This window comes from Bombina bombina, chromosome 11 (genome assembly GCF_027579735.1).
Source record: "Bombina bombina isolate aBomBom1 chromosome 11, aBomBom1.pri, whole genome shotgun sequence".
Taxonomy (NCBI): domain Eukaryota; kingdom Metazoa; phylum Chordata; class Amphibia; order Anura; family Bombinatoridae; genus Bombina; species Bombina bombina.
The window spans coordinates 38,514,233-38,526,416 of NC_069509.1; the positions used below are offsets into that span (position 1 = coordinate 38,514,233).

General features: G+C 38.2%; 1 protein-coding gene across 5 annotated transcripts in view; it reads left to right on the forward strand.

Annotated features, from left to right (window-relative positions):
• LOC128642535 (sulfotransferase 1C1) overlaps nucleotides 1-4,491 on the forward strand; it is a 47,011-nt gene extending 42,520 nt beyond the window's left edge. For all 5 annotated transcript variants that reach the window (XM_053695316.1, XM_053695319.1, XM_053695317.1 and 2 more), the window contains exons 7-9: nucleotides 2,604-2,698; nucleotides 2,775-2,955; nucleotides 3,721-4,491. In XM_053695316.1, the coding sequence (XP_053551291.1) occupies nucleotides 2,604-2,698; nucleotides 2,775-2,955; nucleotides 3,721-3,833 (389 nt within the window). In that variant the 3' untranslated portion in view covers nucleotides 3,834-4,491. The remainder of the gene's footprint in view (nucleotides 1-2,603; nucleotides 2,699-2,774; nucleotides 2,956-3,720) is intronic.
• Nucleotides 4,492-12,184: the final 7,693 nt, after the last annotated feature.

A 12,184-nucleotide genomic window follows, 5' to 3' on the forward strand; every position in this document is an offset into this window, starting at 1 on the left:
AAACCGGCTTCCTCCAATTGTTGCATGGCTTCACAAGCTGTACGCTCCAGGATGCACGCCCTGATTGGAGGAAGCCGGTTTTGTCATTGCTGAGGTAGGTACAGAGGAGCTGCGGGCAGAGGTACGCCGGTCTGGGTTTCCTCAATAAAAAGGTAAGTATTAGAAAAAAAAACACAAAAAAAAACCCACTGCAATTGTTTAATTGAAAAGTTGGTAAAAATTGCGTGCTCTGAATCATGAAAGTTTAAAGGGACACTGAACCCAAATTTTTTCTTTCATTAATCAGAGCATGAAATTTTAAGCAACTTTCTAATTTACTCCTATTATCAAATTCTCTTCATTCTCTTGGTATCTTTATTGGAAATGCTAGAATGTAAGTTTAGATGTCGGCCCATTTTTGGTGAACAACCTGGGTTCTTGTTGATTGGTGGATGAATTCATCCACCAGTAAAAAAAAGTGCTGTCCAGAGTACTGAACCAAAAAAACAAAAAGCTTAGATGCCTTTTTCAAATAAAGATAGCAAGAGAACGAAGAAAATTTGATAATAGGAGTAAATTAGAAAGTTGCTTAAAATTGCTGCTATATCTGAATCCTGAAAGAAAACAATTGTGTTCAGTGTCCCTTTAATGAATGAAAGTGCCCCTGTTTTTAATAGTATTTTTACAAACCGGCACTCATTCATTCAACTTTCCATTCAATTTAATGACTTGGAGCAAGGATTAAATAGCAACATCTGTATTTTTGCAGATGATACAAAGTTGTGTAAAGCTAAAGATGGGTGCACAATGCAGGGCAGCGGCTTCTAAGGTTAATAAGATACTACCATGTATTAAAAGAGGCATTGATGCAAGGGAGGAAAGCATAGTTCTATCACTGTATAAATTCCTGGTAAGACCTCACCTGCAGTATGGAGTGCAGTTCTGGGGACCGATCTCAAAAAGACATTGCAGACTTAGAAAAAGTTCAGAGAAGGGCCACAAAGCTGATAAGGGGATTTTGATAAATGAAGTAAATTAAAAAGTTTTTGTTTTTTATTTTAAATTGCATCCTCTGAATCATGAAAAAGTGTAATTTTGACTTTCATAACTAAGTGAGCTGTGCTTTTGCTATGTCACCATACTGACCAATATCTGTAATTACCAATCCCACAAATTCCTAAATCCGTCACTGTCTTCACTTACATTTTCATGTTTGCTTCTACTAAGCATTCTCCAAATATATCAAAATAAAATAAACCACTGGTGTTTTTTCACAAAACAATCTGCAAGCCAAATGTCATAAAATTGGTACAATAGTTCTTGCTGTAAGTTAGACTAATTGTTTTCAGTCAAAAAACATTTGGCGTGGATCCACCAACAACACGGGGATGGGGGGGAGTTTGTGCTCTTGTGTCTCAGACCGTATGAAATAGACTGGTTTTGCAGAGTCGTCTTCCGCTTAAGTGCGTTTGGGCAGAGAGATTATAATAAATGCTCACTGGTCCCCCTAATTGGTAATGAACAATAGATCTACACATGAATGAGAAGAAGTGACTTTGGGTAACCACTCCAGGGCATCCACTGGAACTGGGTATGAATTATTTTCAGTGTTAAAGGGACATGAAACACAATTTTTTCCTCAATTATGATTCAAATAGAATATACATTTTGAAATAACTTTACAATGTACTTCTATTTTGAGTTGTGCTTCATTCTCTTTGTATCCTTTTTGGAAGGAGCAGCAATGCACTACTGGGAGCTAGCTAAACACATTGGTAATGACGACACAAATGTGCAGCTGCCAATAAGCAGCTAGTTCCTGGGCCTACCTAGATTTCCTTTTCAGCAAAGGATACCAAGAAAACTGAGCAAATTAATTAATAGAAGTAAAATGGAAAGCTGTCTAAAATTGTAAGTTCTATTTGAACCACGAAAGAAAAAGTTTGGGTTCATGCCCCCTCAATACATAGGGAAAAGTAAATTTAAAGGGGCAGTAAACCTAGAAAATAATGTTATATAATTCTGCACATAGTGGAGAATTATATAACATTATCTTAGCCAAACTTTATGCAACATAATATTGCCTCTGAAATTTGATTAAAAAGAGGGTTTTTCAGACCGCCGCTCTTGCTTTACTGAGCGGGTCTGGTTTTCCCCCTGAGCGCATCTGGGCAGCTGTCTAGTCACAGCTGCCCAGATGCGCTCAGGGGGAAAACCAGACCCGCTTAGTAGAGCAAGAGCGGCGGTTTGAAAACCCCATTTTTTTAAATCAAATTTCAGAGGCAATATTATGTTGCATAAAGTTTGGCTAAGATAATATTATCTATTATATCTATAATATTATCTAATTCTGCCCCGTGCATTTAAATTGACTAAAATACAAGTCTGCCAAAAGTACGGAAATAAGGGGCAGTCTGCAGAGGTTTAGATACAAGGTAATCAGAGAAGTAAAACGTGTATTAATATAACTGTGTTGGTTGTGCAAAACTGGGGAATGGGTAGTAAAGGGATTATCTATATTTTTATAGAATAACAATTCTGGTGTAGACTGTCCCTTTAAGTAGAAATCTTCAGTTACAAAACATGCAGCCTGTGGTTATAACACAGATCCTATCTTCTCACAGCAGCCTGGGGTAGCTGGTTTGACCATGTGATTGGTTGGTGGAAAGCCAAAGATAAACATAAAATCCTGTATGTGTTTTATGAAGACATGAAAGAGGTGAGATGGTTATTCCATGGTGGATGGGGGCATTTTGTTGTAGTGTTCCGGACAAACGTTTCTAATCTCTGGCCAGGATCCAAAACGTGAGATACGCAAGGTGATGACGTTTTTGGGGAAGAATATATCAGAGGCGGTATTAGAGAAGATCTATCAGCACACATCATTTCAGGCTATGAAACAGAATCCTATGGCCAACTATAGTAGCATGCCGTCCTCGGTACTTGACCAGTCATGCTACCCCTTCATGAGGAAAGGTAAGAAATGGTCTTCTTTGTGAAAGTAAAGACTACAGAATACTACTTGCTTGGCCATTATGCATATCCCAAACTACCCGCTTGCTCAGCCAATACGCACACCTGCAGAATATACGCTTGCTCAGCCAATACGCACACCTGCAGAATATACGCTTGCTCAGCCAATACGCACACCTGCAGAATATACGCTTGCTCAGCCAATACGCACACCTGCAGAATATACGCTTGCTCAACCAATACGCACACCTGCAGAATATACACTTGCTCAGCCAATACGCACAACTGAAATATTGTTTAGCTAATACCAACAACTGTAGTATAAATCTCTTGCTTGGTTAAATACTCACCCCCCCCAGTAAAACACACCCTAGCTTGGTCAATACGCACCCCCTCAAAACACACCCTAGCACTGGCAGAATACCTATTTGCTTGGCCATAATGTTCACCTGCAGAATACCTGCTTGTTGGGCAAATACGCACATCAGTTTGTTGGGCAAATACGCACATCAGTTTGTTGGGCAAATACGCACTTCAGCTTGCTGGGCAAATACGCACTTCAGCTTACTGGGCAAATACGCACTTCAGCTTGCTGGGCAAATACGCACATCATTTTTTTGCGCAAATACGCACATCAGCTTGCTGGGCAAATACGCACATCAGTTTGTTGGGCAAATACGCACTTCAGCTTGCTGGGCAAATACGCACCCCTGTTCTTTGAGCTTTAGACTTGTAACCCACGATCACTGTGTGTCACCTCTCTTTTAGGACAAGTTGCCGATTGGAAGAACTATTTCACAGAGAAGCAGAGTAAGGCATTTGATGCAGCATGCCAAAGCAGGATGAATGGGATGGATCTCAAGTTCCGTTACAACATCTAACTTCCGTCTTTACAGAGACTATACAAATCATGGATTCTAAAGAAATATTTACTGTCTGGAGATTCATGTGAACCAAATACTCCCTTCAACTCAGATACCTTGAACTGCAGATAAACCAAAAATAGCCCAGTCAAGAAGTTTACTGTACAGACCTACAAATTATCATTTATTTCTACACCCCCCACCACCTTGTAAAGTGAGGGGGGCCTGATCCAAAGAGCTTACAATTAATGTGCCCAATCCATAGAATATCCCTCTATTGACGGCTGTGCTGAAGTAATATGCAACCATTTACCCTACAATGGCCTCATTAAAAGGGATAGGAAAGTCAAAATTAAACTTGAACAATTCAGATAGAGCAGGTAATTTTAAGACACTTAAATTCCCTTCTATTTTCAAATGTGCTTCATTCTCTTTGTATCCCTTGTTGAAAAAGAATACACACATATCCTACACTAGTGGGAGCTAGTTGCTGATTGGTGCCTGCACACATTTGTCTCTTGTGATTGGTTGACTAGATGTATTAAGAGAATGAAGCAAATTTAATAGAAGTAAATTGGAGAGTTTAACTTTAAAAATTGTATTTACTATCCAAATCATGGAACAACATTTTGGGGTTTCTTGTCCCTTTAAAAATAAATATGACATTAATATCAAATTTAATTTTTTTTATTTATTGAGGTTTGAAATAAGGCATACAAACTTCTTGAGACCAAGATAAGCAATATTTACAATACAATATCAAGATATAGTATATAAAACATGCTGTACAATCTTTGAGCCTTTCAGTGAACACAAGGGGGCACTTTTGGACCTCAAATAAGACATAGAAAGGGCAGAAGGCTTTTTGGAATATAGGAGACCACTCATGGATCTCACCTGATAAACCTCAGTTTTATAGTAGAATATTTGAACAAATAGAATAAATTTATATTAGAATACTGGAACAAGCAAGGTAAAATAATGTTGCTATTATACATCATAATAAAAAAAAACTCTGTGCTGACCATCGTGGAAGAAAGAGATGATCTCAGGACATTTTGTGAAACATATTTAAAGCATAAGTGGCAACAGTATTACTCAACATTGATCTGTAGTGTCCAACTTAGAGCCTGCTAGGGAAGCATCATTTTTGTCTTTATAGTAATTAAACAAACTAGCATTAGCATATAATATACAATATGATCTCAGGAATTTTTTAAAAAACTGTACTTGGTTACGTAGCTTAGATACCTGTTAGAAAATTAAAGATAACTAAAAGGGTCTCATTTTGCTACAGTAGATCAGACTCAAAATAAAATCTGATAGTAGTTCCCAACTGGAGTAGAAGTATGGGGTTGCGGCCGCGTACTATGAGAAATCTATAGTTGCGCTCTCTCAAATCACCCGCTAACTGAACAATAGTTATATTATAGAGGCTGGATTAATCAGCACAGTAAAGGGGCATACTATGATAAAAGCCACCAAGTTATTTTTAGATACCTCAATTAGGGATGTAGATCTGCAAAAACAGTATCATTAAGTGCTTACATACTCAGCTTAAACTTAGACTAAGCATTGCTCCAAAGTCCCCTGCAAGATAAAGGCTAGTCATGTAGCTACGCACATAGTGCAATGCCCCGGCTGCAGACAGCGCAGTCAGTTAATAACAGTAGGATAAATATTGAGAAAACACATACCTTGAGGGTTGCTAAGCCTGCGGAAAACAACGTACAGTACCTACCCTGATAAACTTCAATATAATACTGCCATTTGCTATCAGGAAAAGATAAAAGCTAACTAAACAATAAGGGAGACCCCTATCAGGCTATTTTATGTAACTCGGCAAGGAGCAAGTATAATTGTGGCTTAAGGTAGCAAATTGCAACCAGTTAGCGTTTGGTGGAAAAGTCTATGTCGAGATAAGCATGCTATGTGGAACTTCATGCCCATACAGGCAAGAGTACAACTATGGAGAGAGATAAAAACCTATATGAACCTAGGAGTACGACAACAACAAAGACCGCTAAGAAATTTAAACTTTATCTCATATTAATAAATAGTTTAAAGCAGGGGTCGTCAACCTTTCGGACCTCAGGGACCACTAAACTCACAATTATGAAATCCTGTGGACCATTAACATGATTTTTTTTTTTTTAAAAAGGTCCAAACCTCTATAATGTGTGTGTATATATATACACATACACACACACATATACTGTACATAACTAGTATCACCATAGCCAAGTTTACATTATGTATATATTTACACTTTTTAATAATTATTATTTGGAATTAACCAACTGAATGACAGAACTGAGAGAAAACTTCCAGATGACAGATGAAGGGAGTGTCAACTTTTGAGCTGAAAACAGAAATGCAGAAAGTGGAAAAAAAGGACCACAAGACTTCAATATTACCTCCCCAGTTGGGAATTAGTCAAAACTACTTATGACCATGGACAGACATTGGAGTCATAAATTAAGTTTATATCAGAAAGCTCTCAATATGGATCTGAGCTAACCACGACTGATGTTACTGGCAATTACTAGACTACTGGTGGGATATGGCTGATCTGCTGGATGGCAATTACTGGAATGGCTTTGTGCGCAGGGAAATTAGAATGAAAATATTTAAAAAAAAAAAAAAAAAAAAAAGGTAGGAGGAAGATAGAGGGGAGGAAGACAAACAGTGATGTAAGTCCATCTGAAGGAATTAGGAAAACTACTACAAAGAGACAGGTAAAGAGAAGAAAAGAAATGAAATATAATAGAGAATTTTGTTTTAAGATTTTCTTTTTTATATACTTTAATTCCACTATTTCAAGCCAAGACTATACCAACCTCTGCTGGCTTTAGAATGGAAGCATCTTCCTCTGAGCAGTGCGCCGGGCAGGAGGAGTTTAAAAAAAACAAACAAACAATCTAGCTACACAAGTTGTGCAGTGCTACGCATCGTGCGTAGGGAGATTGAAATTTACTCCTCTGTCTGTTTTTCACTGATGTCCAGCCAGGCACTGTAGGGAGTTGCGGCACAATGTGGGTGACACCATCAGAGGAGATTAAATTCCTGCTTGATGGTGTCAAGGACCACCAACATCCTCTCGTGGACCACCTGTGGTCCACGTACCACTGGTTGGCGACCACTGGTTTAAAGGGTAGTAACAGAGGAAATCACAAATGGAACTGTAAATGAAAATAAAGTATTTAGCAAAGTTCTGTTTACTTGCGGCAAGTCACAAATCCCTGAGTCAATTTGACCAGTTAGCTGCAGGGTCGCCAAGAGTGTAAACCGTAAAAGTTGTGATAGCAGAAGGGCAGCGTCCCCGCTCCTGGATAGCCTCCCAATTGAACAGCAGCAGCAGATCTGTGCAATGAGGGATCCTTGAAAGCTGTAGTGTCACTAAAGAGCATGCTTTTTGTGGTCGTGTCTCCCCTTGGTCTTGGGGTACATTCCCAGTAGGGGCTCTCTTGTATTTGTTTTCCCAAGTCGGTAGAGAGGCTGATCAGGTCACTGCTGTGACATTTTTACGGATCCATACCTAAGCTGTTCTGTTGACTGTATCCCATTCAGTATTCACAGCTGCGATTGCCATGCCTCCTGTCGCGGGCCTCGTTATGGCAGATGCCTTATCCTTGTCCTAGTTGACCAGGGTAGTGATATAGCGCTGGGGCCCAAAAGCCCTATTGCTTAGATACACCGCTAAAACAGGCCTGGTTGGAGTTATTTGCTGGGATGCTTTTAGAACTTCAGGTTTAAATGCCATGTTCAGCGTTTCTTATAGGGCAGCATGGTGATCTGAGAGATTGCGCAGCGCTTCTAAAAAATGGTAGCAGCACACTCCATGTTTATATTGGTCGTCTATAGAAATCTTTTAGTCAGCAAATTGAATAGGATATTATGGATGCACTCACGGTGATAACGAGAGGAGTAGAAGAGCTTCCTGCCAGGGGGTGTCTCACGTGGCTGATGTTTGAGGCCACAACTTCAAAGTAGCTCAGGGCTCTGAAGCCAGCAGCGATCCCGGTGAAATTGGTCTAGATGGATAGGTTTTCTTTAGTATATATATTAAGTATGCCAATCTCTGTCTTGTGATTCGTTGACAAAGCATACCAGCGAAACGTACGTCGGAACTGAACTGTTCTATATTGAGTTTTATTGCGTCTCTACACTAGCCAGGAAACCTGGGGGCTTAGCGCTATTGTCTTGCTACTAAAAAGGTTTTGGTTTCAGCGGTCACACTCCTGCTGATCCATTTACCTCTTTGCAAGTTTGGCGATTTGAAGCATTTGTTACAGCATATCTGCTTTTGTACCCTTACATTGTGGTGTTATCAAGGCTTATGTGACGCTTTTATATATTTTAAAATAAATTTGTATCCAAGTTTTGCCTAGTGTACTGTTTTCCCATCAGTATAAAGTGGGAGTGCGCATATCCTTGAGCTTAGTGGAAAGCTCTAACAAATGTGAGTAGTCATTTGTTACAAAACAACTACTTCCTCAAAGTGCCATTACAGATTCACACTATGTTGCAATTTTCTGTTTCCTTTTTTATGGGATCTCACTGAGGAATGCTAACAAGCTGAAAAACTCATCCAGAGGACACAGACATATCCTTGATTCAGAACTTTATTTGGTTTTCCTTTTATGATTTTTGTTATCACATTTATTTCACATTTTTTTCTTTGTGATATTCGGTATATTTATTGTAATTATATCATACAGATTGTACAGAAAAGCTAGAGCAACTTGCAGAAGTGCGACCAATCATGGCCGCTGCCCAGAAGGTCCCCAAAATTTAAAAATTTGGACCAATGGGTTTAATAATTTGACAAGGTACAGTACAACCAACAATGTACAAAGCAAATAAATCACATGGTGCAAATGTCCTTTATTGACGATACGGCATCACTGAAGAAAAGTGACCATAAAACACAGAAATGACATTAGAAATGTGATACCCCAATTAAATTTGTAGCCATTTACTATCATTAAAGATAAAAAAAAAGCCAAAGGACATGAAAAGCTGTGAGATACCTGTAGATGAATACACCGTACAAGTCATTTACTGTGCGTCTCATGTGACTAGGGCTGTACCAGGTAAATCCTCGGTACTGTGTAATATATTCCATCCAATGATAAAATTAAATGGATTTTCCTACTCTAAAGAAAGATAAGAATATGCTCTTAACAGCTGCTATCCTGCCAGAGGGCACAGCAAGTGCAGTGGAAATTCAATTAAATGCATAGTACAAATTACAGGGAACTGCACAAAATTTTCATATCTAAAGTGCAAAAAAAAAAAAGTCTATATGTAATTCTACATTTATTACATAATTTAGAAATCGAATTAATTTTAATCATCAAAATTTACTTCGGTATCCTTGTTGACAAACATAACTAGATATGCTCAAAGCATGCACATGTCGAAAGCACTATATGGAAGCAGTTTGCAATGTTATACACTGTCACAAACCACTACTGACATATTGGGGTAGATTTAAATAGCAGCGAATGTTGCTTTCTACGCTCGCCTGAAACGAAAATTAAGTAGCACCTTTTAGGTGGCGGACTGAAATCATCCCGATCAGATACAATCAGGATGATTGACATCACCCCTGCTAGCAACCGATTGGCCGCAAATGTGCAGAGCGCGGCTTTGTACAAGCATTTCACAAGAAATGTTTGTGCAATGTTAAATGGTGATAGCGTATGCTGTCAGCGAATCGTGTCCGCCCGGTCCTTGTTAAATCTACCCCATAGTGTTAAAGGTCTGTAACACTCTTGATTGTTGCAAAGACTTGCCACGTGTACACTCCTGAGCATATCAAGGTATACTCTTCAACAACAGATACCAAGAAAACTACACAGATTTCATAATGGAAGTAACTTAGAAAATTGTTTAAAATATCATGCTCTTTCTAAGTCATGAAAATTTAAATTTACCTTCCGTGTCCCTTAAGATATTCATATTATTTTATGGACTATGAATGTTCAACATGTTTTAAACGTGGTTCACATTTTGTGATACTAGTTGTAAAAGACATTACTTCCCTTTACACTTAAAGGTTTCAGTAAATACAGAGGATTTGCATAATCAACAAATGCATGATAAAAAGACAATGCAATACCACCTAGTCAACTTAAAAAATAAGTAGTACATTTTTGTCTGACAAATTTTAAAGTTATTTCTATTCCCACTCCTCCCGTATCATGTGATAGCAATTAGCCAATCACAAATGTATATTCTGTGAGTTCTTGCACATGCTCGGTAGGAGCCGGTGACTCAAAGTGTAAATATAAAACGACATGTGCATTGTGTTAATGGAAGTAAATGGAAAAGTTGGTAAAAATTGCGTGCTCTGAATCATGAAAGTTTAAAAGGGACACTGGACCCACATTTTTTTCTTTCGTGATTCAGATTGAGCATGAAATTTTAAGCAACTTTCTAATTTACTCCTTTTATCAAATGTTCTTCATTCTCTTGGCATCTTTATTTAAAATGCAATTATGTAAGTTTAGATGCCGGCCCATTTTTGGTAAACAACCTATGCCGCCCAAATCAAGGGATAAAAAAGGACCTAGGAGTAGTTTAAGCTCCCAGGAGGAGACCCTGCCTATATCTGTAGAGAGTAAGCAACTTTTGCTAAATATGTCTGATCTATTCACCCCACAATTTGCAGAGATTAAATCAGAGTTATCTAGTCTTGTGACAGAAGTCAGACAGTTTTCTAATCGCCTTGATGAAGCAGAGCTTAGAATATCTAGTTTAGAGGATCAAGCAAACAGTCAAGATATAATGGTAACTGAGCATGAAAAGAAAATGTCTATACTACAAGCCAGGGATTGAAGACCTTGAAGATAGGTCTAGACGCAATAATGTTAAAGTAGTGGGCCTACCTGAAAGTACAGAATATAGTGACTTTATATTTTTTGCGTCAGTGCTTCTCCCACAGTCTCTGGGATTACCTAACCAACCGCCTATCCAAATAGAAAGGGCACACAGACTAGGACCAATCAAGGAAAATCTTAACGGACCGCCCAGAACAATTATCATAAAATTCCTTAACTTCCAAGACAAGATATCTATAATGCAAAGTTACCGTAAAATGCAGGAGTGTAAAATTAATCAACATAGGCTTTTATTATTTCAGGATTTCTCTGCTGAAACTTCAGCCAAAAGAAGAATAATGGCCCCATTCTGTACTAAACTTAATAATGCCAAATTCCAAACGAGGCTAGTTTATCCGGCAAAAATTATAATTAACGTGAATGGTATCACCCGAGTAATTACCAAAGCTGAGGCTGCACAATCATTATGCAAAGAGCTTAAACCAAGTTAGAAGGAATAGAATATTAGTATTCTTGGTCTATGCCGCCAAGAAATATGAATGGCGTCTGGAGTTTATGAATGGCACATGCTTGTGAGGTTTTTTTTTTTTCTCCTTTCTCCCCTCCTCTCTCTTGCCCACCACCACCTCGTTTCTCTCCCACCTAACTCTTGGCGAAGTTATGCTCTCAGGTCTTGCTCTTATTCTAGTTCTGTAAAATGAATATAAATAAACTTAATTTTTTATCCTGGAACGTGGGTGGGATAACATCACCTATTAAAAGAAAGTCAATAATTAAATATTTAAATACCCTTAACCCACAAATTGTCTTCCTGCAAGAGACGCATTTAAAACCTGAGGAAGCATTAAAATCCAAATGGGTGGGAAATATAATAAGTTCACCATACTGTGGGCGGAAAAGGGGAGTAGCGATCTTACTAAATAAAAGTTTGCAGTGCGATATTCTCTTCCAAGTTATAGATCAGAATGGGAGATCTTTTATTCTAGAGGTATTAATCCATGAAGTAAAAATGGTCCTATGCAATGTATATGGTCCTAATAAACCAGATAGATTATTTTGGGATAATTTGAAGTCTAAATTGATGTATTTTAGTAACCAGAAAATTATAATGAGCGGAGACTTCAATATAGCGCCCAGGCCCCGACTGGACAGGTTTAAGTGTACAAATAAATGCGAACAAGGGAAAAATAGGATTATTTCTAATTTTAGGACGGACTTAAGGCTAACAGACATATGGCGTGCACAATTTCCGGATGTTAGAGCATATACATGCAAATCGAAAACATTCAGTACACTTTCGCGTATAGATTTCTTCCTGGTTTCAGAATATGTATTAAACCAAGTTGTTAGGGCAGATATTAAGGATATCGTAATTACAGACCACGCTATTATTTCATTATTGATAAAGATTGGACCAGATTCTGGCCCTAATTTTTTTAGGCTTTCTTTTCCCTCCTATTTAATAAATAACTTACAGTTTACCAATTGGTTGACTAACAAATGGAACGAGTATAAGCATAA